At 42.6% G+C, this 27,810-nt stretch overlaps 1 protein-coding gene across 1 annotated transcript in view; it reads right to left on the bottom strand.

Annotated features, from left to right (window-relative positions):
* The window catches only part of Slc25a43 (solute carrier family 25 member 43), a 66,038-nt gene that overhangs the window by 8,790 nt on the left and 29,438 nt on the right, over positions 1-27,810 (bottom strand). The window contains 3 exon segments of the mRNA XM_060374658.1: positions 13,799-13,971; positions 19,615-19,892; positions 26,280-26,527. Coding sequence (XP_060230641.1) covers positions 13,799-13,971; positions 19,615-19,892; positions 26,280-26,527 — 699 coding nt within the window.

Genomic DNA, 27,810 nt, shown 5'->3' with positions numbered 1-27,810 from the left:
GAGAAGCACAGACTTGGGGTTCACTCAGTGGTATGGTTTATCTCTGTACTCACAGGGAGGGCTCCTAAGCTAGCCTTGAACAGCATTAATTTTAAAACAAGTATCACGTGCTTGTTATATGAGCTGCATTTATAGGGATACACAAAAGTATAACATATACTTTCCATAGGCAAAGACCTGGCATTTTAGAGAAAGGAAACACGTTTAGAATGTAAGAGATCTTGTGATATGGTCCATAAGAGAACTACATAGGTTGAGGAAACTTTATATAAAATGATTGGGATAAGAAGTGTCTCTAAGCAATTAGAATATTTCTTAATTTTTGAATACTTGTACATAGAGAAATCTTTGAATGCGAGCAAAATTTAAGCATGAAATTCACTTATGTTTCATACATACCATATTTTATAAAGCTTGAAGATAATTTATTCAGTATTATACTTTTTATTTATTAAATGTTTATTGTATATGTATTTTATTATATGTCTCTGTGTGTGGATGAGCTGTGTACATGTGGCTTATGTGTGGAGGTTAGAGGACAATCTCAGATGTGATCCTTGCTTCCATCATCTTCTTTGACACAGCATCTCTTTTTACTGCTCTGTATGCCAGGCTATCTGGGCCATGAGTTTCTGCAGATATTTTTAATTCTGCCTCCCATCTCAGTACAGGAGTTCTGGAATTATGGATGTATACTACCAAACCTAGCCTCATTGGTTTTGGGAGTTGAAACGGAGGCCCTTGTGCATGTGTAGTAACCATCTCCCCAGCCCCACATACAGTCTTTTAAGTGTGCCTGTATTTTGTTTGCAGTCCTTAACTCAAGGTCAATTGTGGCATTTTCCATCATGTGTATGCTCAAATTTTCTGACTTTAAAACATTTTGGACTTCAGAGTTCCAGAGTAGGGATGCTCAAAGCGAAGCAAACTAAAGACACTGAGATTGAGGAGAATAAGAAAGGCTATCAGGATGTAGCTTTGACAGGGAAGGGACAGCAGAGCAATGATGTTGAGATAAAAAATGGTGAGACAGGATTAAATGCTATGGAAAGGAACTTGTCAGAGTCAGAGGACACATGGATAGGCTAACAGCATCCTTCAAAACGAGTCATTCATCCACAAACTTTCTGGAATACAGCTGCTATGCCTGTAGACACAGGGGTAGAAGTGGGAGTCAGAGAAAAACAGCATCTACCTTTTCAGAGAAGGTACCCTACAGTTAATTCAGTTTATTTTTCCCCTAAAGCCCTCTCCCTAGTGGGCTGGAGTACATGCACTGTGGTTCTCAAAGGACATTTATGGTTATCTGAAAATAAGTGCCTTTGGAGTGGGAAAAGCCAGTGAACAAAAGCGACAGATACTACTACCAAATCCAGTTCAATTGAACCTTTATAGAGACAGAAGTGATGCTGAAGCAGAGAGAGGTAGCTGCAGGAACAAAGGCCTGTTGACTGGAATATAAAATACATTCCGTCTTCAGGGCTTGGGGGAGGGGAACTTCTTCGCTGTTGCAACTGGAGCTTGAATTGAGCAGAGGCCAAAAGAAGGCATGTTTTGCTTTGCTCAGTCAGTACTTTTTATTTGTAACCTTGAAAAATAGAAAGATTTTACAACAACTTCTGGATTTAGGGGCTACCTTGAAAACTGGGTTTGCATTTCTAAATGATAGCCATCCTTTGGAGAAGAGAAGCTTGCAGCTTAGCTGCTGTCTCCACTGGCTCATTTCCCTCTTTTCTGCTATGCATATTTAAATGCTAATCACATTCTGTGAGCACAGAGTTCAGCTCTCCAGAATGCTTTCAAAAGGCATGACGGCTAAGAATGCGTTTGAAGGCTTATTGTTTGGGGCTGAGTGCCTGTTATCTGGGTTTCCCTAGCTATCCTGTCCATACTGCTTTCTGAATTCCTACAGACGTTTGATTGTGCAACTCTCTATACAAAGGGCCTCTTTACAACAAGAACAGTGAAGCCGGTGAGGGAAACATGCCAGGCTAATGGGCTGTCCTTTATTCTCTGAAGGTGATAGAGAGGGAGCAACACTGACGGGCCTAAAGAACATTTGTTCTGCAGGAAACCCACGGAATAGGCTGCTGGGACTGAAATGAGTACTAGGCCTGGAGGCAAACTGCATGGCCTTCATCCCAGTTCAGCTGCTGAAGATGGGCTTGTAATCTACAGAACCTTTGAATGTCTCAGGTCTCCCATCTCAATAGGCAAGATGGCTCAACAGGTCAAAGTACTTGCTGTCAAGACTTGATGACTTGAGTTTAGGCTCCAGTATCTTTGTGGTGTGGTGGACAGAGGACTCCCTTAAGTTGTTTGGCTTCGGTATGTGCACTGTGGCACCTGTGCCTACACACACACACACACACACACACACACACACACACACAGGCATGCACACACACACTCAATAAAACAGGCATAGTAATAACAGTGCTCAAAGTGCGCTTTGTAAATTGTTGTAAGGATTGGATGACATAATGCACACACACTTGGCCCAGTGCCCACTGTATCTTCCCGCTCAGTGCTTATGGTCACTTTTCCAGTCAATCCTTGAGAAGAGTGTGTGCTGCAGTATGAGCTATTAAGGTCCTTAATTGGAGTCAGGGCAAAAAGAAAAAGGATCCACGTGGGAGAGTTAGCAATGCATAAGCGGCTGGGCTCTGGGTCGGTTGGATGAAGGGACAGCAGAGCCAAATCTAACTTCAGGATGTTTAGCTTGGGTATCTGGGACAATGATGGGAAAACTAAGAAGACAGCTTGAGGGGAAGAATGGTAACTTTGATATACAGTGAGTTGGAAGTGAGCATGAAGATGTACCACTCAATGGCACTAATCAGCAGGCTGTGAGAAACAGGTGCCCAGGACTGAGGAGGGAAGTTGGGGCTAAGGTGGTAAAATGTAGCCTGCAAAGTTCTGAGTGGATAAATGAAGGGGCTGTGTCCTACTCAGCAAAGGCTGTTCAAGGTGGTGACCATCTCCGTCAGATTGGAGTCTGATTGGGCAGGCTGAGGCCTCTGATTAGTCACTGACCATGTGTGTTCTGCTCAGTGAGCTGTGCCACTTGGATACCACCTTTGTCCTTCATTTTATGCACTTTCAGTTCAACTGCTGACCTGGCCTAATCCTGCTTACCTTGTGAGCTGTGGTAGGGCAAAGTCCACTGGGGTATAAATCAACAGGCTGCCACATGGCTTTGTATTTGACGAAATGGAGATACCTCACATGAGCAACAGTAGGTGGGTATCAGGCAGAGTGGAGAGGGGAGGGTACACACGAACCTCCTTCCTGGTTCTTTCGGAAGGCCTACTAGACTCCAGGTCCCATGTTCGCAGCTGCTCCCCACATTCCCAGGAAAGTGTTCCCTAGCTTACCTCACCCTCTCTTTCACGTATACCTGTCTATGGAGCCATTATATTTTTTTTTCAGGATCCTTTGGTCCTTAATAGGGGCTTAAAGATTAATCATAATTGATTTTTGTCAACATTTCTTCTATCTTACTTATATTTTCTTTTCTTGAAAACTTTTCTTTTTTCCTTCTTTTTTTTTTTTAAATTTTGAGACAGACTCTCACTGTGTAGCTCTGGCTGGCTTTAAATTTACTATGTAGACCGGGTTATCCTGAAACTCACAGAAATCCACCTGCCTCTGCCTCCCAAATATTGAGAATCAAGGGTTATGCCACTATGCCCTGCCTATTGTTTCTTCAGTACTCAGTAGCCGCTGTCAGCATCTTGTGGCCCAAGGTCTGAGACAGGCATGGAGATCCAGATAGAAGGGCTGGGCTGTGTCTGGAAAAGCTGGAGTTAAAAATGTACACAAGCATCAGGCAGGGTGGCATTAGGGTATGTGAAAGCACACCAGGTAGAGGCTTGAATTCCACTTGGGCGTATAGCTGACCCTTCCCCCCACCAGAAACATTCTCTTAAAACACGCACAGGAATAAATTATTTACCTCTCCATCCTCTAGCATGCCAAGCAAGGAAAAGGAAAACAGAATAAAATGAGGGTAAGCCTGGTGAAGGAAGAGCTCAGGTGGCTAAACAAGACTTCTGATTATTAATGTTCAGAAGAACTCCAACCCAATATGGTATTAGACAGACAGATCGTATGTACGAGTGTCTGGATGAAAGCCTATTAAGACAACTAGGTGCTCAGGCAAAGGTGCCAGGCACTGTGGGTGCTGGGAAAAATTCCCTGTTCAGTTGGCTATCTACCAGATAGCTGCTGTTGATTTGCCTCATGTTGGGCAGTGCCATGGAGAAAACCAGTGGAATGCAAATGTTACCATTAACTGTGCTCAGGTCACAGCAGCTTGGTTGCCTTGTGACAAATTACGTTGGTGAACCTGCCTGATCCAGTGGGGGCAGATGGTTCTCATGGCTCCCTTCATGATGCATTTTGTATGGTGTGCTTTACAGGAAAAAAAAATACTTTAGGTCTTTCCTGTTGCTTCACCCCCCTTATCTTTATAACTGACAATGATTCTGAGCTTGGACTGTGAGGTTGCAGTCACCAAGCTCCTGGCTCATACCTTTCCATGGCTCAGATACTCTGCATTTACTGCACTGCCACCTAGTGGTCAGAGAGGTAATGCCATGTCTGCATTTAAAAGCTGTGCTTCTGTCCTGGTTGTTAACTTTTTAAAAATATAGTATGGACAAGTTACTAAATTTATTAACCCACGAAAAATAACATTTTGTATAAGAGTAATTAATTCACTTACTCTATCTTCAGATTACATTTACGATAATGTTCATAGTTAGATGGCAATCCTTTTTTACACCTTTTGGGGTTTTTTTGCATTTAAAATTTATTATTATTATTATTATTATTATTATTTTAATTTTATTTTTTATATTACTTACAGGTTATTTACTTTGTGTCCCAGCTGTAGCCACCTCCCTCATTCCCTCCCAATCCCACCCTCCCTCCCTCATCTCCTTGCCCCTCTCTAAGTCCACTTATAGAGGAGGTCCTCCTCCCCTTCCATCTGACACTATCTTATCAGGTCTCACCAGGACTGGCTGCAATGTCCTCCTTTGTGGCCTAGATAGGCTTCTCCTCCCACAGGGGGGCTATGGAAGTCAAGGAACTAGCCATAGAATTCATGCCAGAGACAGTCCTTGTTCCCCTTACTAAGGAAGAAACTTGGATACTGCCATGGGCTACATCCAAACAGGTGTTCTAGGTTATAACCATGCATGGTCTCTGGTTGGAGAATCAGTCTCAGACAAGCCCCTGTGCCCAGCTATATTTGGTCCTTGTGGAGCTCCTGTTCTCTCCAGGTCTTACTAACTCTCTCTTCTTTCATATGATTCCCTGCACTCTGCCTAAAGTTTGGTTATGAGTCTCAGCATCTACTTTAATACACTGCTATGTAGAGTCTTTCAGAGGCCCTCTATGGTAAACTCCTATCCTGCTTCTCATTTTCTCCTACTTACAATGTCCATCCTATTTGTTTTTCCAAGTAAGGATTTATCTTCTTACCCTGGGTCCTCCTTCTTTTTTTACTTCTTTAGGTGTACAGATTTTAGTATACAAATACCATGCAGTTTTTATTACTGTTGCTCTGCAGTACAGCTTGAGATCATGGATGGAGATACCTCCAGATGATCTGTAGTTGTACAGGATTGTTTTGGAAATTCTGGGTTTTTTGTTTCTCCATATGAAGTTGGGAATTGTTCTTTCAAGTTCTATAAAGAATTGTGTTGGGATTTTGATGGGAATTGTGTTGGATCTGTAGATTGATTGCTTTTGGCAGGGTGACCGTTTTCACTAGGTTAATCCTACCAACCCATGAGCATGGGAAATCTTTCCATTTTCTGATAGCTTCTTCAATTTCTTTCTTCAAAGACTTGAAGTTTTTCTCAGACAGGTCTTTCACTTGCTTGGTTAGAGTCACCCCAAGGTACTTTATGTTATTAGTGGCTATTTTGAAGGGTGTTGATTCCCTAATTTCTTTCTTGGCCCTTTTGTCTTTGGTATACAGGAAGACTTCTGATTTTTTTGAGTTGATTTTGTATCCAGCCACTTTGCTGAAGGTATTTATCAGATGAGGGAGTTCTCTGGTTGAATTTTTGGGGTCACTCATGTATATTATCATATCATCTGCAAAAAAATGATACTTTGATTTCTTCCTTTCCGATTTGTATCCCCTTGATCTCCCTTAGTTGTCTTATTGCTCTGGGTAGGACTTCAAGTATAATGCTGAAGAGATATGGAGACAATGGGCAGACTTGCCTTGTCCCTGATTTCAGTGGGATTGATTTATGTTTCTTTCCATTGAGTTTGATGTTGGCTATAGGCTTGCTGTATATTGCCTTTACTATGTTTAGGTATGTGCCTTGTATCCCTGATCTCTCCAAGACTTTAAACATGAATGGGTGTTGGATTTTGTCAAATACTTTTTTGGCATCTAAGGAGATGATCATGTGGTTTGTCTCCTTCAGTTTGTTTAAATGGTGGATTACATTGATGGATTTCAGTATATTGAACCACCCTCGTATGTTTGGGATGAAGCCTACTTGGTCTTGGTGGATGATGTCCTTTATGTGTTCTTGGATTCGGTTTGCAAGTATTTTATTGAGTATTTTTGCATCAATGTTCATAAGAGAGATAGGTCTGAAGTTCTCCTTTTTTTTCTTGGTTCTTTATGTGTTTTAGGTATCAAGGTGACTGTGGCTTCATCAAATGAGTTTGGTAATGTTCCTTCTGTTTCTATTTTGTGGAATAGTTTGAAGAGCATTGGAGTTGGCTCTTCTCTGAAGGTCTGGTAGAATTCTGCGCTGAAACCATCTGGCCCTGGGCTTTTTTCGGAAGGGAGATTTTGATGACTGCTTCTATTTCCTTGGGGGATATGGGACTATTCAGTCTTTCTATCTGATCTTGACTTAATTTAGGTAGATGGAATATATCAAGAAAATTGTCCATTTCATTTAGATTTTCAAATTTTGTGGCATATAGGCTTTTAAAGTAACTCCTAATGATTGTTTGGATTTCCTCAGTGTCTGTAGTTATGTTCCCCTTTTCATTTCTGATTTTGATGATATAGATACTTTCTTTCTGGCTTTTTGTTAGTTTGGCTAAAGGTTTGTCTATCTTGCTGATTTTTTTCAAAGAACCAGCTCTTGGTTTCATTGATTCTTTGAATTGTTTTATTTTGTTTCTAATTGATTGATTTCAGCCCTGAGCTTGATTATTTCCAGGCTTGTCTCCTCTTGGGTGTATCTGCTTCTTTTTTTTCTAGGGCTTTCAGTTGGGCCATTAAGTTGCTTGTATGAGCTGTTTCAAACTTCTTCTTGAAGGCACTTAGTGCTATGAGCTTTCCTCTTAGCACTGCCTTCATTGTGTCCCATAAGTTTGTTTTTTATTGTTTCGAGACAAAATTTCTCTGTGTAGCCTTGGCTGTCCTTCACTCGCTTATGTAGACCAAGCTGGCCTTGAACTCACAGAGATCTGCCTGTGTCTCCCTGAGTGCTGGGATCATAGGCGTGTGACACTGTGCCTGGCTGCTTTTTTGTTTTTTGTTTTTGATTTTGTTTTGTTTTGTTTTAAACAACCACTACAATTTTGCATCTATCTGAAAGCTGTTTTCTCCTCTTTTGTTGTATTTTTCGAGGCTAATCTCAAACTGGCTATTTAGATGAGGGTGTCCTTGAAGCTTTAATCTTCTTTCCCCTGTCATCCAGAACTGAGATTACAGGCATTATACTCAGCCATGAATGTAGTATCATGACACACTATATAGGCATCGTCTAGAAAGTTCCCATACACGGGGGGGGGGGGGGGGGGATTGGTTAGGACTGCACTCAGATTCTCACTCTCAGTGTATCTTATGTGGTTGGTGGCATATTGTTATGGTAAGGTTATATTCTAATGCAGAATGTAGTATTGGCTAGTCTCCTAGAGGGAGTCATTGTTTTTAGCTCCCAGAAAGAGAAAGTAAAGGTGAAGATTTACGAAGAAGACTACCATCTCTCAGCTTTACATACAAACATTATTGAACTTCACAAAAGTCCTTTCTGATAACTAACCCTACCCCCAGGTCTCAAGGTCCTGGAAATGCCTCTGGCAGTAAGAGAAAAACAGTCAAAACCAGTCTCTCTCTCTCTCTCTCTCTCTCTCTCTCTCTCTCTCTCTCTCTCTCTCTTGATTTTTTTTTCCACAGAATTTCTCTGTGTAGCCAAGGCTGTCCTGGAACTATCTCTGTAGACCAAGATAGCCTCAGAGCCTCTGCTTTATGAATGCTGGGATTAAAGGTGTGCACCACTATCACCACCCATGAGAGAGATTCCTCTCCCCCCACCCCCAGTAATAGCATTCTTATAATAATATAACAGGCAAAACAAAACAGCTAAATGCACAGATTTTGAAATTCTGCCTATAATCCCTTTCAATTTAGTAGAATTAAAGCTAGATCACAGTTTAAACACCAATAAATGCACGTTGGAACCTATTGCACAAAAGCATAAAAATGCTCTTTATCCTTATAAAAACATACAAACTAAAGGCTACAAAAAAATAAAAGAAACCTATAAAACATCTCACAATTTTATCTTATATGCTTATAAATAAAGCTGGACTACGGAAACCAAACAATTGGATGGGAAAATATGATAGAAGACTTAAAATAGAACAAATAATTTTGTAAAGTTAAGTTTTCTTTTTTTTTAACTCCCCAAATTTTAAATTCAATATTATATATTCTATCTGAGTTGAGCTTGTGTCAGATGGAAACTTCCATCTGACACCTTGTTTCACTCCTGCCAAGCTCCATTTGACACCCAAGGCCAAATTTTATTTTTCCAGCATGAACACTAGGATCAGTTAGTGATTGGTCCTGTCAAGGTTTCTCAGCAGGTGAGCGCCTGCAAAGTTGTCACAGCTGCTGATGCTAGAAATCAGGCGCATCGGGCCAACAGCTCTGGGAACGACCTCCCAGAACAAGGTCTCGCTCAGCACCATTTTCACAAAAATAAGGAGAGATTCTTAAAATCTCTGTGTGAGGGTGTGGTTGCCTGTGTGTATTGCTAGAGACTGAACTAGAGCTCTGTGCAGAAGTTTTATCACTAAACTTCATCCTTAGATGAAGATAGAGGATTTTTAGAAATGAGTAACAACTTAGGATATTGCCATGCTTTCTATGCTCCCTTCCTACCCTCTTTCTCTCAAGCTCTTTAAAAAACATTTTCTAAAGTTTTAAAACATTTTTTAAAGGCGTATTTTATAGTTTTGTGTGATTGGGTGGTTTGCTGTCATATATGCATGTGCAACACGTAGGTGCTTGGTACCTGAGGAGATAAAAAGAGGGAACTGCCAACTCTCCAGCCCCTCTTCTCAGGTTTTTTAAAAAAGTATCTTTTGTGATGTGGAGCATCCACCTGGCACACACCAAGCTTGAGATTCTATCTTCTCTAGAAAGAATATAAAGATTTTATGAAGAAAATAACTTTTCTGAAGAGAAACCTCTTTTCTTCTTTTTTTTAATTCTTTTTAAATTACCATTTATTACATTATATTCAATTTGTATCCCAGCTGTGGCCCCATCTTTCCCTCTTCTCTCCCTATACCCTTCCCCTTGTCCACTGATAGGGGAGGTCCTCCTCCCCTTCCCTCTGACCCTAGCCTATCAGGTCTCATCAGGACTTGCTGCATTGTCTTCCTCTGTGGACTGGTAAGGTTGCACGCCCCCCAAGGGGAGGCAATCAAAGAGCCAGTCACTGAGTTCATGTCAGAGACAGACCCTGCTCCCCTGACTATGAACCCAATTTGGAGACTGAGTCTATGGGCTACATCTGAGCTGGGGTTTTAGGTCCTCTCCATTTATTTTCCTTGGGGTATCATTCTCTTCAGGGTCCCCAAGACTCAGTTTTTTTTTTTTTTTTTTTTTGGTTCTGTTGGTCTCCTTTTAGAGCTCCAGTCCCCTCCAGGTCTTTCTATCTAACCTTTTTTCATAAAATTTCATGCATTTTGCCCAAAGTTTGGCTATGTGTCTCAGCCTCTGCTTGGATACCTTGCTCAGTAGAGTCTTTCAGAGGTCTTCTGTGGTAGGCTCCTGTCCTGTTCCCTGTCTTCTCCTACTTTCAATGTCTATCATGTTTCCCCTTCTGACTGATGATTGAGCATCTTCCCTAGCGTCTTCCTTGTTGTTTAGCTTCTTCTTCTTTTTTTTTTTTTTGTCTTTTCATTAGTACTAGGTCTATTTTTTTTTCCAATGCAGTTTATTCAGGAACCTTGAACAATCCTCGGACCCTGGGGAAAGCCAGCCCACAGCTTAAATAGCCTCTGGGTAGCCAACCCAGGCGTGCCACGTGGGCAATGCAGATGGGTCCACATACATGGAAGCAAGCCAGATCCTCGGCCTTAGCCAAATGTGGAGTTGTTCCTGACAGAGAGCACTCACCATCGGGAAGGTGGAAGGCGGAAACCAGCTCCATCTTTAAGGCATAGCATTCCGCAGCTCTCTACAGTTCCCCCTTTTTGTTTTAGACGCATCAGTCAAGAGTAGAGGTCTGATCTCTGATATTAGAAATAAATTGGGACTTTGTACCGATGTTCATTTAGGTGTCATCCACCCAAAGAGCATCAGACCCGTCCGATACCTTTTTCTCAGAGGCGGGACCTGGGGCATCAACCCGCATGCAATCAGACATGCTCTTCTCTGGGTCCAAAGCGGCTGACCCTGAGTGCAGTGCTTAGCCTCGCATCCTGAGCGTATCATTTTAGCTTTTTATGGTATCCAACCATGCTTGGGGAGAATGTCCTGCTTCAATGGCTGTAAAGGCCTGAATGATCATGGCTGCATCACACTGTTGTGAGACTCTAATCTTGCATATATACCACAGGCAAACCAAGGAGACCAACACCAGAAGGCCTGCTAACGCTCCCATGCCCACCCATTCCTTCAGATGATTCATGGCTGCAGCAATCCATGTTGATAATCCTGTGGCTAGTCCTGCGTCCACTCTGGTAGAATTTACTGTGACAATGGCCACTCTCAGCTGCTCCATCGTAGTATCGAATTCTCCAGTCCAATTACCTAAAATATAGCTCGACAATTGTTTAGACAGATTTGCAGCACAGGAAAAACTCTCATGTTGTATGCTAGTGACACAAAGTCCAGCATACTTTCATTGACAGCCAGGTTGAGCGATTTGCCATAGGGTATCAATTTGCTCCTGCAAGAGGTCAATCCTCTGATTGAACACCATCAAACTTCCTTTTAGTTGAGCATTAATTCCTTTAGTTGTTTAGCTTCTTTAGGAGTGTAGATTTTAGTGTGTTTACCCTATATTATATGACTAATAACCACTTACGAGTGAGTATATACTGTGTGTGTCTTTCTGCTTCTGGGTTACCTCACTCAGGATGATCTTTTCTAGTTCCCACCATTTTCCTGCAAATTTCCTGATTTCCTTGTTTTTAATTGCTGAGTAGTATTCCATTGTATAAATGTACCACAGTTTCTGTATCCATTCCTCTGTTGAGGGATATCTAGGTTGTATTGTTATACCCGGTTCACGAGCCCCCAAAAGATCTACAGGAATCGACTCCGTTGCAAAACACATGAGGGTCTTCTTATTGTAAATTACAAGCTGCAGCTTGGGCCCACAACACCCACCGCCAAAGCGGTGGGAGCTGAGCACGCCACACCCAGGTTAGTTGGGTGATATATAGATTCTGGTCCATCCCAGCATGCCCAAGGCAGGGGCGATTCCTGCCTGGCAAGCATCTATTGGTCAAAATGCTACATTTTGAATCAATTGGCTATAGGAAGGTTCCCAGACCATTAATGACCAGGTGTCCCTCCCTAGGGGGATGGTCCAGTTTCCTAGCAACTGTATCTCTAGTGGGTGGGGAAAGAATGCAGTGAGGTGGGGAAAGAATGCAGTGAGGTGGCTCTTCCCCTCAGGGCATTACTAAACTTCTTTACAGTACCTACTTTAGGTCTTAATAATAGCTGCTAATTTATCTTTTGGTCTCTCATTATCCAGATTCTGGCTATTATGGATAGAGCTGCTACAAACATGGTTTAGCAAATGTCCTTGTTGTGTACTTGAGCATATTTTGGATATATGCCTAGGAGTGGTATAGCTAGATCTTGAGATAGCACTCTCCCTAATTTTCCAAGAAGGCACCAGATTGATTTCCAAAGTGGTTGTTCAAGTTTACATTCCCACCAGCAATGGAGGAAGGTTCCCCTTTCTCCACATCCTCTTCAGTATGCATCATCCCTTGAGTTTTTGATTATAGCCATTCTGATAGGTGTGAGGTGAAATCTCAGGGTCATTTTGATTTTCATTTACTGAATGACTAAGGATATTGAGCATTTCTTTAAGTGTTTCTCAGCCATAACGGTTGAAAGCAGAGAGCCTTGTGCTCAGGTTAGGTGGTTGATTTAAAGATTCCTGTCTCTCCCAGCGCTCCCAAAGCAGGGGAATTCCTGCCTGGCAAACGTCTATTGGTTGAAACACAAAAGGGGAGGATACATTTTGAATTGTTTGGCTATAGGAAAGCCCCCAAACCATTAATAGTCTGGCTTCCCTTGTTTGGTTGTTCTAGGGGAAAGGGGTTGGTTTCCTAGCAACTGTATCTCTAGTGAGCAGGAAAAAAATGCAGTAAGGCTGGTTCTTCCCTACAGGTGGCTGGACATGTCTCCACCTGGCTGGCCTTTGTTCAGGCTTGAGTTTTAAATTTTAAACCAATACCCAAAAAACACTAATTTTTAATTCTTTGGTCTCTCAAGGAAAGAAACAACCCAGACAGATGAGATGTCTGTGGATCGAATTGGCAGAGTGGAGTGTCATCATATCTGAAGATAGCATTGATAAGTCAAGTTCCTGGCCAGTAGCAGGGAAAGAGGAAGTGGGGAGTAGCATTGAGAAACTAGAGAAACAAGTCAGAGTCACGTAGAGAAACCAATCAGTGGGATTACTCATTTCAAGTTGCATGCAAATGACCCCCAATTCATTTTTGCACAGAGCTTCAGGAACATATATGTCATATAAGAGAGGCCAAGGAGACAGACAAGCCAATGAATTGAGCAGGATTAGGGGAAGATGCAAAACTGTCAATTTTGCTTGGATTCTGATTATTCACATGGAGCTGCAACATCCTCATATTATATCAACTGATCAGGTTTTGTTGATAAGAATTCAGGCTAAGCTAGTTCAAATAGCAGCCTCTATCTTTTGCTTTTGCCTTTGTGTTCTAGAGTGAACGTTTCCCCGGGTAATTGTTAGACAATGCATAGCTAGTTGCACCAAGATATCACCCTTTTGAAATGCAGTTTCTTTTTGAGGCCCCTTGTTCTATGGATTTTGGTTTATTTCCATCCTGGCCAGTCAGTTTTACTGAGGTAAGTAAGGCATGGTGACAAGAATGAGTGCTATGTCCTCCCCGTGGTGGCATCAAGAGGGCAAGTTAGCTGGCTGCATTCTGTAGTGTCCTTGTTTTCTGGTGTTGTAGGGAGGAGAACCGTAAGTGATGTACCCAGAGACCAGGAAAGAAAAGGGAGACTCATCTGGAAGCATTCTAGAAGCTGGATACATAAAAGGAGGTGCAGGCATTGGCTTAAGCTAGTAACCCTGGGTTTAGCAGAGGTGTTAGAGATCTGGTCTACATGGTATTTTCATAATTAGTCCTGAGCTCTGTAGAAACATGGTATTAGTGCCTGGGCTATAGTGTAGGATGGGGGTGGGTGGAATCTAGTGTTCTTTGTGGTTACCCAACTGCAAACCCTTCAAGACAACCCCCTTTCCCTCCCCTGACCCCCAAGCCCCAATGCTCGCACCTGCATCTTTCTCTTCACAGTGTCAAAAAGAAAGGAAAGAGTGTGGCTCACAGCAGCAGCCACACAGGCAATGGCCAAGTTCTCCAGGTGAAAGAAGCGCTCCCAGGGTCCATTCCAGATTTTCTCCAGGTTCATGTAAACTGGAAGGGAGCCTGCAGAGAAGGGAAAGGCACCTTGGGATCAAGCACAGGGAAAGGTGGGGCTGGAAAGATGTTTCAGCTGTTAGGAGCACTGTCTGCTATTCCAGAGGTCCTGAGTTCAATTTCCAGCAACCACATGGTGGCTCACAACCATGTATACTGGGATCTGATGCCTTTTTCTGGCATGCAGGTGTACATAGAGCACTCATATACATAAAATAAATAAACCTTAAAAAAAAGAACAGAGAGACATTGTTATCTGGGGGAACCACTGTCTGGAGCAAAGGAGTGTCTATGTGGGATGCGCAAGGGGACTATTAGGGCTCTGGGGCAGTTTAAAGCCCTCTCAGTTAACTATCAAAAGGGCATACTCTGGGCGTGGAGTGACAATACCATATGGTCAAGATGTATGAACTGGTTCACTCAAGGTTGGTGCAGTTTACAGTAAATAGATTGTACGTAAAAGAACCATAAACTAACCTTGAGAGCTAGGTTCAGTGGCACACACTTATAATTTCAGTACTTGGGAGGTAGAAGCAGGAGGATTAGTAGTAGTTCAAGTTCATCCTTACCTACATAGCAAGGTTTATAGCCAGACTGGGTCACTTGAGTACATGAGACATGAGAAAACAACCCCTAACTACATGCTGAAATTGAGTTTGTGATACAGATGTTGAAGGGTTTAGGGGTGAAGCATACTTGTGTTTGCAGCTTACATTGGAATCACCAAAGAAAAGGATTGACTTATAAATGGCTTTGAGGGATGCCTAGACATGTGATGAAGTAAAAATATGAACTGAGGTATTGTTCATTGATTGTGTGGTTATTTATAATTCTAAGAATTATTCTGTGTGTTTGAGAGACATTGAGGGGAAAAGTCATTTCCATGGTACTGAAGAGATGGCTCATAAGTTAAGATCACCTACTATTTTTGCAGAGGATCACCTACATCATTGGGCTCACAACCACTTGTAACTCAAGCTCTAGGGAATCTGACACCATCTTCTAGCTTCTAAGGGCACTGGCACTCATGTACACACACCTACACCTACACCCCCCCCCACACACACTTACAAAGAAAATTAAAATCTTAAAAAAAAAATCACTTCCATAAAAGAAGTTAGTAAGCAGTGTTTTGCCCAGTTCACGAACCCCAAAAGACCAGGAATAACTAGACTCTGCTGTAAATATACGAGGTTCTTTTTATTGTAAATTACAAGCTGCAGCTTGGGCCCACACACCCCCACTGCCGAAGTGGTGGGAGCCAAGTGCCTCCTGCCCAGGGTGATTTAAAGATTCTGGTCCCTCCCAGCATGCCCAAGGCAGGGGCGATTCCTGCCTGGCAAGCATCTATTGGTCAAAATGCTACATTTTGAATCGATTGGCTATAGGAAGGTTCCCAGACCATAATGACCTGGTGTCCCTCCCTAGGGGGGATGGTCCAGTTTCCTAGCAACTGTATCTCTAGTGGGTGGGGAAAGAATGCAGTGAGGTGGCTCTTCCCCTCAGGGCATTACTAGACTTCTTTGCGTACCTACTTCAGGTCTTAACAGTAGCTGCTAATTTATCTTTTGGTCTCTCAGCAGCACCTGACCTAGTATTGGAGATTAGGAAGGGACTGTTCTCTAGCGAAGAAGGATGCATTCTGTGATAACTGTGGCCATGGAGGTTAGCTGACCTAACTTAGATGTCTTAAGGCCCAGTTAGCATCATACACTGTGTGTGTCCTCACCTTCCTAATAACTAAGAGGGTGAGCAAATAATGCACTATTTGGTACTCTAACACATTTCCAGAAACTTTCAGAGCCATCCTCACTTTTCAGATGGAATAATTTGTCCCTTAAAAAGAGAGATCTGGACTAGAGAGATGGCTCTGTGGTTCAAAGCACTAGCTATTCTCCCAGAACATTCAGGTTCAGTTTGCAACACCTACATACTGTGGTTCAGGACTATTTGTAATTCCAGCTTCAGAGGATCTGACACCTTTTTCTGGCTTCCATGGGTATTCCACACATGGGAAACACAGATGTACATGTAGTCAAAAATACACGTATACATAAAATAAAAAAAATATCAAAATAAAAAAACAGATCTAATAGATGAGATAGGACTGGGTATGTAGCTCATTGCTGAGTACTTGCAAAGCTCTAGGTTCCATTCCCAGCAGTGTGACATAAAAAAAAAAAGGAGGCAGAATACTAGTGGGGTATTAAAAAGACTCACCAACTTCCTGTTTTCACTCAAAAACACTTAGGGAAACTAGGCATTGTGGCACATCTCTGCCTGCAGTCCCAGCACTAGAGAGGCTGAGGCAGCACGGGCAGAAGTATAGGGCCAGCCTAGCCTATACAGTGAGCTCAAGCCCAGCCTGCACTGCATTAGACTCTGGCTCTAAATAGGAATTGAGGGATCTTTCGATACATGTTGGGCCCTATGCCAAGTGCTGAGACTATAGCTCGGAGCAGGCTAATTTCTGGAGATCTTTACCATCAGAATCAAGTGATAGCTAGGGAATACTACATACAATATCCCTAATATATGCATATAGTGAGCTATACAAGATGCTTTATGTGTCTGTGATTAGTTTTGCCTAGAAGAATCAGGAAAGAATTGAAAAAAAAGAGAATTATGTCAGTATCTCTGTGTTATGTTAGTGATTGAACATACAGTCAGTCCCAACACCACTACCCCACCCCCACCACCATTTTAATTTTTTGGCATTGGTTTTAGTAAATTGCCTAGGTTGGTTTGAACTCTGTAGCCCACATGGCCCTTGAACTTTCACTTCTTCCCCCACCTCCTGAAGCCAAGGTGGGCATTATAGTCCTGCTATGTCTATAGTTGTTTGAGACAAGAAAACTTTATCGCCAAGATTAGGCAGGAACTCCTGCCTTAACCTCTAGAATACTGGGATTATATTATATGCATGTAGCACCACACTTGGCTTAAGACAAAGAACTTTTTAATCTATTTTTAAATTTATTTATTTATTCAATTTGCGTTCCCTATTGTAGTCCTTCCCTCCTTGCCTCCCCATCTCACCCTCCCTCCCTCTTTCCCCATCCTTCCACTCCTAGTCCTCAGAAAAGGGGATCCCACTACCAACCCACCCCAGCACATCAAGTTGCACCAGGGCTGAAAGCATCCTTTTCCCCTTTTGGCCTGGTGAGGCAGCCCTGTCAAGGGGAAATGATCAAAAATCAGGCAACAGACTCCATGTCAGAGACAGCCTCCGCTCCCCTTACTAGGGTACCCACATGAAGCCTGAGCTATCAATTGGCTACATCTGTGTAGGGAGTCTAGGTTCCATCCATGCATGGGGTGAGAGAACTCTTGAAGTGTGTCTTGAGTAAAGGGAAGGAGTCCATTAGACACTAAGAGAGTGGAAAGTAAGCCTAGGCAAATGCTGTGCATGCTATCATGTACACTGAACATGTATCTCTAGGAAGCACACAGGTAGAGGCATTGGTACAGGATAGGATGAGGTAGAGAAGACTGACAGAGGCCAGTTCTAAATGATCTGGAATGCCACAGGAATTCTGGCTTTCTCCCTTAGCTTTTAAGGATTGTAGTGGAATGAGGGCAGACCATTTAGGAAAATCATCCAAGTCTGACAGCAGTGTATAGGGCACACCAGGTATAGGGTCACAGATAGGAACACAAGCCTGAAGGAGAATCTGAGTCTCTACAGTCAGTAGGGAAGATGATGGTTAGGGCAGAAGAGGTGGACTGAAGAGGGTACAGACTTGGGCATTAAAAGAGGCCAGCCTGGTCAACAGAGTTCCAGGACAGCCAGCACAGTATAGTGAGATTCTGTTCAGAAAAATCAAAATCAAAACCAACTAACCAGTCATCCAACCATCCAACCAACCCAAACAAAACAAAAGAAGAAGAGTAAGTTAGGTAGCTCTGGTAAGGTGGTACACCTCTAATTCTAGCACTCAGAAGTTGAGGCAAGAGGATCAAGAGTTAAAGAGCAGTGAGCAGTCTAGGTTACTTAATGAAACCTTGTCTCAAAAAAATGAAACAAGCAATAAAATGTTAGATATCAAGAATAAATTGTGGTGTTCAGATGATCAACATGGTCATTATAGTTAATAGTAATGTATTGTACATTTTAGAGTAGCTAGAAAAAAGATTCTTGATAGGAGGATAGGGGAACTCAACACAAAGAAATGATAAATGTTTGTGGTGACGGATATGCTAAGTGCTCTTACTTGATCATTATGGAATATATGCATGTATCAAAAGATAGCCCATAAACACATACAAGTATATATCAATTAAAAATAAAAGGATGGAGAGATGGCTTAGCTGTTAAAGGCTAGGCTCACAACCAAAAATAAGAGGGCTGGTGAGATGGCTCAGCAGTTAAGAGTGTGCTATGTTCTTGCAGAGGACACAAGTTTGATTCTTAGCACCTATATGAGAACACCAATCCAATGCCCTCTTCTGGATTTGGTGGGTACCCACATTCCTGAGCACATAACCTTTGCATACAGATATAGATATATGCATGTGATTAAAAATAATAAAAATAAATTTTTGTAGGGGAGGAGAGTTATATTCCCTCCAGAGTGTGGCTCTGGTAGGTTAACCGTGATCCCAAGGATAGCCTGTACCCCTAAGTATATATATCGGCAGCTCAGATTAGACTGGGTAGGTTATTAACAAAGAAGATGTGAAGTTGAAAGGGGTAAGATGGTGAGGGGAGTTAGGTGAAGGAGTTAGGGGCAGAGTGGGGATGAATATGATCCAAACACGTTATATGAAAGTCTCAAGAATTAATAAAAATATTATATTAAAACCTCAAAATAAAGATTAAAAAATTGAATGAGAAATTTTACTCATAGTTTCTGGAAAAGTACTTAGTACCCAGTGAGCACTCCTAAAATGTTAGCATTGTTATTAAAGATATTAAGAGTTAAAGTATACTCATGCTTGTTGAGACTACTATCTTAAGATGAGGTCACCTAGAGAGGGGATGCAGAGCAAGAATATCAATGTAGAAGGTGGGTATGGTGATATGCACCTGTAATCTTAGTACACTAGAGGCAGAGGTAGGAGGATCATTGTAGGTTTGATTCCAGACTGGTCTATGTAGCAAATTCCAGTTCAGCCAAGGGTTAGAGTGAGACACTTTCTCTAACGAACAAGCAAGCATAAACACCAACAAAAAAGAAAGCCAATGTAGAGGGTAAAATAAAGCTGAAGGAGGAACCTGAGGAACAAACAAGTTAGCAGTGTTAAATGACCTAAAAGCGGCAGGTATATTGGATGAGAAAGATCTGCTGGAGAGATGTGAAGACACCCAGGGGACAGTGGTACTGTAGAAGCCAAGTCTCCAGAGGATAGAGTGACTAATTTCATTTAGTACTACATAGATAAACTAAATCCTTCTTGATTTGGCAAACAGAGGCCTGTGTATGAGTAGTGCTGTCAAAGGCTGCAAATATCAGTGAGATCCTGTTGTGCCTGCTGGACACACACACTGAAGCTTCCTGTGAGCTGGGCAATCTTGAGGGTGGCTTGGGAGCCAGGCTTTTCTGAGTCACTTGCAATGTTCAGCCTACAATTGTGAGGCCTCAAAAATTTATTTAACTGCTCATGAAGGTATAAATTACCTTCACATGTGTCAAAGAACAGCCTTTTTGTAGGTGTCAAGTTTGACCTTACCTAAAACAGTGAGGGACACCCCTCAATAAAGGGCCAGGAGCCCTTCTTGTTGATAAAGAGTAGAAAAAGCCTGGGTAAGCCCCCTGTATGATGGTTCCAGAATATTCTGCACAATTAACTGGGTTTTGATGAGGTCTGCAGGGTATGGGACAGTTGTGGAAACCATGCCTGCAAGACTCTGAGCAACAATGGAGCTCCATTGAGAATTACAGCTCAGGTCATCCATGAACAGCATAGCAACCCTTGGGAGAGAAGCAGAGAAAGCTCATGATACAAGCCTTTGACTGTGCTAGCATATTCTATACAACTTCAACAATTTTACAGCATTTAGAAGTACTTTACAATGTGTTGCAGTTATGATTTCTATTGCTGTGAAGAGATACCATGACCATAACAACTCTTTTTTAAGTGAGTTATTTATTTTTATTTAATATGTCTGCTAGTGTTCTGCCTGCTTGTATGTGTGTGCAAGGGTGTCAGATCCCCTGGAAATGGAGTTGCAGACAGTTATGAGTTGTCATGTGGTTGCTGGGAATAGAACTCTGGACCCCTGGAAGAACAACCAGTGCTCTTAACCACTGAGCCATCTCTCCAGCCCAACACAGCAACTCTTACAAAGGAAAATATTTAATTAATGCTGCCTTAGAGTTTCAGAGGTTTAGTTCATTATTGTCATGTCAGGAGACATGGCAGTATACAGGCAGACATGGTGCTGGAGAAGAAGCTGAGAGTTCTACATCATGATCTCCCAGCAGAAGAAGTAACTGTGATGCCAAGTGGTCATAGCTTGAGCATGGGAGACCTCAAAACCTACCTCCACAATGACACACTTCCTCCAATAGGACCAAACCTCCTCCAACAAGGCCACACTCCCTGATAGTGCCACTCCCTATGGGCCAATCATTCAAACACGTGAGTCTCTTAGAGCCATTCCTATTTAAACTAGCACACAACATGAAAAATAGAGAATTATACTGGGATTACTGAGTAGTAAATTTAAATTCCACCATTATATAATGTTAGTTAGCTATAAGAGCTGTCTAGCCTCTGATCTACATCCTTCTCGAATTCTTTCCACTTTACTGTCAGCATTTTTCCACCTTTTATCTGACTAACGTGTGGGCTGTAAATGCACAGAGGCACCCAGCAATCGCTACAATGGAATGCAATCTGATCATCCTCTTGAAATTTAAAAGGAATGGAATTTTCAGAAATGAATAAAAATGGAAATTTCACTCTCCTCCAGCACCGGGAAAGGAAGCCACAGTGTTGTACACGTTAAGCATTCACTTCTGTTACTGAGCCACGTCCCAAGTCCAGCATTCCAGAAATTGAATTTGGAGCCCAATAGACCAAGCCAATATCAACTTTAATGGCAGCCACTGGTTTTTGCTAGCTGAAGAAGGCCCTACATCCAGTTTAGCTGATTAGGCTATAATAACTAAATAGCTAACCTATAACTAGTTGGCTGGTTGGGTGATCAGACTGCCACCAATCAAGTTGTTTTCTATACTTATGTTTTCCTAGAAAATGCTATCTGATTGTCATGTGGTGGGTTGAACTTCTTGGAAACTCCTTGGTTCTGGGAGATATCTGATTGGAGAATTGTGTTTGGTTTGGTTTGGTTTTGCTCAATAAACTCTGCTAAATTTAGTCTAAAGAATTAGTTTCCAGGTCAGGCAGTGGTGGTACACACCTCTAATTCCAACATTTGGGAGGGAGAGGCAGGCAGATCTCTGTGACCTTGAGGCCAGCCAGTTCTACGAATTAAGTCCAGAACAGCCAAGGCTACACAGAGAAACACTGCTTTCAAAACAAACAAAAAACAAAGAATTAGCTTCCTTTGCAATGATAATTATAAGTGAAGTTGCTATCAGGTCTCATCAAGACTGGTTGCATTGTCTTACTCTGTGGCCTGGTAAGGCTGAAACCTGATAGACTAGGATCAGATGAAAGGGGAGGAGGACCTCCCCTATGAGTGGACTGGGGGGAAGGGCATAGGAGGAGATGAGGGAGAGAGGGTAGGATTGGGAAGAGTTGAGGGAGGGGGCTACAGCTGGGATACAAATTGAATAAACTGTAATTAATAAAAAATAATAAATTAAAAAAATAAGTGAAGTTGCTGTTTCACTACTTATCATGGAAAAAAAAAGACAAATAAAAACAGTGAAAAATATCCAGTTCTCACCTAGTAGACTGGCATCATATCAAATGATGCAGAGAATGTATAGACACTGAGACCCTCATCATTTATTTTGCAGTATCTAGTGAATTTGGAGAAACACAGGTCTTTACTCTGTAATTCCGTTTCTGGGTTCATAGCCAAGAGGAACTGTTATAACTCCACATGTGAAGACACACTACACACTACACACATTTCTTATAAGAATGAAAAGCTCCAACAACTAAATGTCAGAATGTAGGGGAATAGATAAACATTGGCATTGTCATTCAGTGGATCCCATATGGTTAAGATGAATGAGCTTAGACAAATCGTAGAAAAACAAGAAATAAGCCATGAAAGCATATTGATAAATGAATAAAACAAGCTGCAGAGTGATCTGTAGTATATGACAACCATAAACAATAAATTCCACAAGTATTCTTTAAAGTAAACTGGTACTACTTATAAGGAGTATAAAAGTAGACCTCAAGAAAACAGGAGGGACTAAGACCAAGAGGACTCTACCTTCATCCAGGCTTTATGATATTTAAGAAAGATATGTGGGTGCTAGGTCTTAAGTCATGGTGTCTAGGGAGGCTATGGCAAAAGAATCACATGAGCCCAGTAATTTGAGGCCTGTTTGTCCAAGACTCAAACTCAAAAATGAAACAAGGGGTTGAGGATTGAGTTCAGTGGTACATTGCTTATTTAGCATGCTCAAAGCCTTGGGTTTGATGCTCAGCATTGGCAAAAACAAAAACCAGCCACACACACACACACACACACACACACACACACACACACACGCACATATGAGTGGACCCTCCAACGTTAAGAAAGATATTTTTGGGATTGGTGCTGTGGACCTGTAATCCCAGCATTTGGGACATTAAGACAGGAAAATCTTGAGTTTTAGATCATTCTTGGCTATAGAACAAGTTCAAGGCCAGCCTAGTATATAAAGAGACACTGTCTAAAAGTAGTATGTGAAGCATGGATGGCAGTTTTATGAGTGTTTGACAAACTATTCTTTGTATTTCTCAGTAGGTTTATGATTTAGTTAAAATTACAAATGCAAACCATAAATTAAAAAATTTATAACCAGTTGTTATAAGCCTAACCCCAGAAGAAATATTTAGAAGGGTACTTCTACACAGCATAGCCTTCCAGGCTACAAAAAGTTAATTCCTTAGTGATGAGGCTAGGGAAACTGGAAAAAAAGATGATACTTTCTGCCATAGAATTGTACAACTGAGGGTTTGGAATAAAAGTAAGTGAACAGAGTTGGGCTAAAATGATAGGTTTATTTTTCTTGGGGGAGGGGAGATTGAAACAGGGTTTTTCTGTGGAGCCCCGGTTGTCCTGGAACTCACTCTGTAGATCAGGCTGTCGATGAACTCAGAAATTCACCTGCCTCTGCCTCCCAAGTGCTGGGATTAAAGGTGTGCATCACCACCGCCACCACCACCACCACCAGGCATTTTTATCTTTTTCAAAATGAAAGCATTCCCGGTTCTTTTGCTCTCAAACTTCTGGTGGAAGGGTAGGTTTCCTCTCGTTCAGGGGACAGCTGCCCTGATGAATAATGAGTGGGCATTCAGGTAAAACCATGAGGGATTCTAGGCTAGTGCTTCTATCCCAAGTAAAAAAAAAAAAAAAAAAGTTCATTCATCACCTCTCCTTCAAGAGGTTCTTGGTGAGTCACAGTTGAAGATTGCTCCCAGCACTGAAGGTAAATGATACACAGACAACTAAATCTCACATTCACCAGTAGGCCCCTGGCCTCTGTGTTAATGCTGGCATACTGCTCCTTTTTCTTGGCCAGGCAAGTTGGAGGGACAGGTGACACAGGAAGTAGAAATGATCATCTGATTGTCTGCAGCAAGTTGAAAAACAAAAAACAAAAAACTATGTGGAGTTTGGAATGCAAAAAGCAGCACCATTCTTTTTCATTGTCCCTATACCACTTCGCCGTTCTAGAACATAGGCTAATTTGTCAATTTGTTGATCTACTATAATGCACCAGACACTGTGTTAGTTCTCAGCATAGATCACATAGGAGAGCTCAGCAGTCCTGACAAGGAAATGACTGATATAGGCATCTAGAGGGAAATGGGCCCTTGGCTGTCTAAAGTACCTGAACTATCTTACTATATTGTTTTGTTGTATGAAGTAGTCTTAACTATCAAATGTAGAAAATAAAAAAGAAGGGGTTGGAAAGATAGCTCACTGATTGAGTGCCGCCTGCTCTTTCAAAAGAGCAGGGTTGAATTCCCAGCACCCACATAGCAGCTCACAACTATCTATACTGCCAATTACAAGGGATCTGACAGCTTCACACTAATGCACATGCGCTGTGTGACAGGCTCCTAGCTGCAGCTACCACCCACAGTCTTTCTCCTCTCCCATCCTACCCTGCCACAATGAGACAATCACCCCTCTTGAATTTTTTTTTTTAATCACAGCACTTCTCCCTCCGTGCATAAATATTTCCCATAACCACCCTCCCATCCCGAGTCTGATTTTCAAGATCTCATTCCAGCATGCTTTTCCAGCTGGTTGAGCTCCATGCTTTTACTCTTCTTTGCCTGTGCTGATATTACCTGCAATGCCTCATCTTTGCCCATCAGATTCCTGCTCATTCTCCCAATGCCAACTTCAATTTTGTTCTTCTCTGTGAAGCCTTCCTATCTTCTCATCCTCACCTGTATGTTTCTATAGCATTTTATTCACAACAGTCACATGTCACCTCAAATTTTATGCTTGTGGACTGAGACATACCAGTCTTTTTCTTTTTCTGCTTTGTTTTGTTTTATTTTTACTACTTTATAAACTAAGGCAGGGGACCATACCTCTTTCTTTCTTGCATTGTCCCAGCTTCATGTGCATGGTGGTTACTTCTGTGTCCTAACTAATGCCAAATAAATGCAGAAAGAAAAGGGCATGATATATTAACTGTATGAGCTTTGGAATCAGAAGGCCAGGTGGTAGTACTGTCACTGACTTGAGGTGTCCCAATGTGAGCTCAGTTCTGCATCAGTGAAAATGGACTGTTCTAGGCAGGAGGCAGAAGTTGTAAAAGCCAAATGATGTAAATATGTAAGATGGTTAAAAGAAAAGCCATATCTTTAGAATCAGGTTTTGCAAATCAGTTCCCTCTCCCTACTCCTTTGTACACATTCTATTTTATCTAAGGAAAGATGTCCCTGTCACTTGTGGAGAAGAAAGGTAAATAGGGGAAACTTAATCGTTAAAACTCAAGACTGCAGGCCACAAGTTTGTGGGGAAAACACAAGAAGCCAGAAGAAGCCACAAGAGAGTGCTGACCTGGAACACTTTAACCATAAGGATAATTCTATTCAGAGTGTCAACTGCCAGGCAAGCTTCCAAGCTCTGGCCTTTCAAGTAACAGTGTCAAAGTAAAACCTCTTGACTCTCTCCCCAGGCTGAACTATGTGATTACAACTGAACAATTCTTAGGGCTGGGAATATAGTGGTAGAACACCTCGCTAGCCTCCGCCAAGACCTGGGGTTTCACTTCCAGCACTAGAAACAAAACAAAACAAGACAAAATGTAGCCTGAGCAGCTCCTGCCTGTTGACTGCTTGTCTAATGCAGAGCCAAGGCCACTTTTTAGAGCTGGCACTGTGCCTCCTGAATGAGAAACACAGGGACCATCGCCCCAGTAGAGAAAGAGCCCCCCCTCTCCTTCCAGAGTTGCCATCACTGGCTTTCTTTTTTAACCTTTCTTTCCAGCTCCCATGCAAAAATCCTTGAGCTCTTTTTAAGGTCACTCACATGCACCTGTCATTTGCATCTTTAGATCTCAGCAGTGGCTGATGTGGGAGAAGATGAGAAAAGTCCGCAGGATGAGTTCAGTTAGCAGCTGGGAGTGGGGGAAATATCAGGCTGAGCCTGAACAAGAGACAGGGCCCTGCTGAGGAAAGGATGCTGCAGGACTCATTGAATCCTAAAGGCAAGTTAGGCTGAGTTTGGAGCTGGGGATGGTAGGCAGGAATCTTTCTGAGGCAGCAGACTGGTCGCTTTTCCTGTATTGAGCACTTACTCCTTTTTTCACATTTTACATCCGATCAAGAGGTCAAGAACGTTCTCTTCTAAGCCAACAAAAGCACATTTCCAAATTACTGGACATTGGGAATGGTCAGATCTCATCTCCTTGGGAACGTTTTCACTTCTTTACCCTCTGATATCATTTGCTAATTCTGCCTCCTCCCCTTGTTCCTCTCAGAAAGACTCAAGATTTCAGGAAGCTGCAGCTCAGCTCGCGGGACAGGATGTGAAAGAGCATGTGAAAAACTGCTACTGTGCTTTAAGGGCCCACACAAATGGCCCCAGGGGGAACTTCCCATCACCACCACCTCACCCCACCTCGTTTTCTGGAAGAAAGGGCGGCTGGGACCTCTGAAAATGCCCAGTGTTGGCTCTGTCACAGAAGTCCGACCTCCCCACCCCTCCTGCCGGGCTCTTACTTTGAGTAAACTGCACCATGCTAAAGGGGAAGAGGCACAGGCACGCCTTAACACTGAGCCCTAGTCCCCTCGGCAAGCCACAGGAGACATCCGGTGCCCCCCCACCCCCATCCCGGGAATGGCCTCTCGCCAGGTCGAACTGAGACAGCACGGTAGCGAGCTCCAGGGACGTGGTGAGGCTGAGGCTGACTGCCCCCGCCAGCCCCTCACACAGGAGCCGCTGGCTGCGGGTTAGCCGGCCACACCGCCTCCACGTAGCCTTTCAGACCCAGCCCTGCGCAGGCCACCTCGTGGCTGGTGCTAGGGGCACGCGGGCCACGGGGAGAATGCTCTGGCCAGGCCCTGCCCGGGTGTGGTGGACTCTCGAGAAGAACTCGGGAAGCCAGGCTCACACCTCAGGGTTAGGGTGGGATCAAAGGCGACTTTCTCAGGTATCTGAGACATGTCCGGTCAGTGTGTATTTGCAATGCAATAGGCAAGACTGGAGCTTCCATTTGTTGTTCTTTCAAGGTCTAGCGAGCAACACTTGTTTCCTAGGTATTCCCAAGTCCCTCTACCTTGCTGCTTCTCCGTCCCTTTTCCCATTCTATCTCCTCCCTACTCCGCTGAGTGTCTTCTCTTCCATCAACCTCTTTTAAATCCTGACTAATGGTTGCATAAAATGCTGAAAGGACAGATATTGAATAACCACCACAGCTGCTACCTAGCGGATACTCGCCAAACATTCAGTGGTACACACAAACCAGCTTTTAGCAGATACGGCCTCCCTCGTTTGCAGAGGCTCTAGGTGTGGTAAGAATGTGGGCTTTGGAAGCTACCTGTCTTAGAATCCTTAGCCCTGCAGATGACCCATCACAGGGGAGTAGGCAAGTCACTGGATCTCTTTGTGTCCCAGTTGCTTCACCTGTACTAGGAAGACAGTGCTTTCTATGAGTTACTGTGAGGAGTAAATGAACACTGACTGAAACAGGTCAGATGTATGGCTTACGAGGTTATGATTAGATACTACTGTATAGAAGAGGAGACTAAGACACAGTGACACTTGCTCAAGGCTGAGTGTCCACTACAAGGCAGAATCAGGGTTCATATATAGGTCAGTTTTAGGCCTTCATCTACTAAGGGCCACACACAGGATTGCACACACATACAAGTATGACAGCAAGGTGGACATTCAGTGATTCTGTTAGGCAAGGAATAGGACAATAAAGGTAAAAAGGTGCTAACTTGGCCAGAGTCTAAGAAGGATCTTAATAAAATAACAACTTTCAAATTTTATTTGTGTTTTTAAAGTGACACAATAGCAATTAGAAAGAAAGAGTTGGTTGGCAAACACCAGGTTGGTAGTTGCCTTTAGGTTTGCATCTTATTCTCCATGTTGATTATCATGATGTTTGTTAGTATTTAGGCAGTCTGCTTCTGGGTTGATGTCATGTGTTGCCAACCTGTGAGTTTGAGACCAGCTTGGTCTACAGAGTGAGTTCCAGGATATCCAAGGCTACACAGAGAAACTCTGTCTGGAAAAACCAAAATAGTAGTAATAGT

This window comes from Meriones unguiculatus, chromosome X, assembly GCF_030254825.1.
Source record: "Meriones unguiculatus strain TT.TT164.6M chromosome X, Bangor_MerUng_6.1, whole genome shotgun sequence".
Lineage (NCBI taxonomy): Eukaryota > Metazoa > Chordata > Mammalia > Rodentia > Muridae > Meriones > Meriones unguiculatus.
Note: the sequence above shows the minus strand (reverse complement) of the source record. Positions and strands in the feature narration are given on the sequence as shown.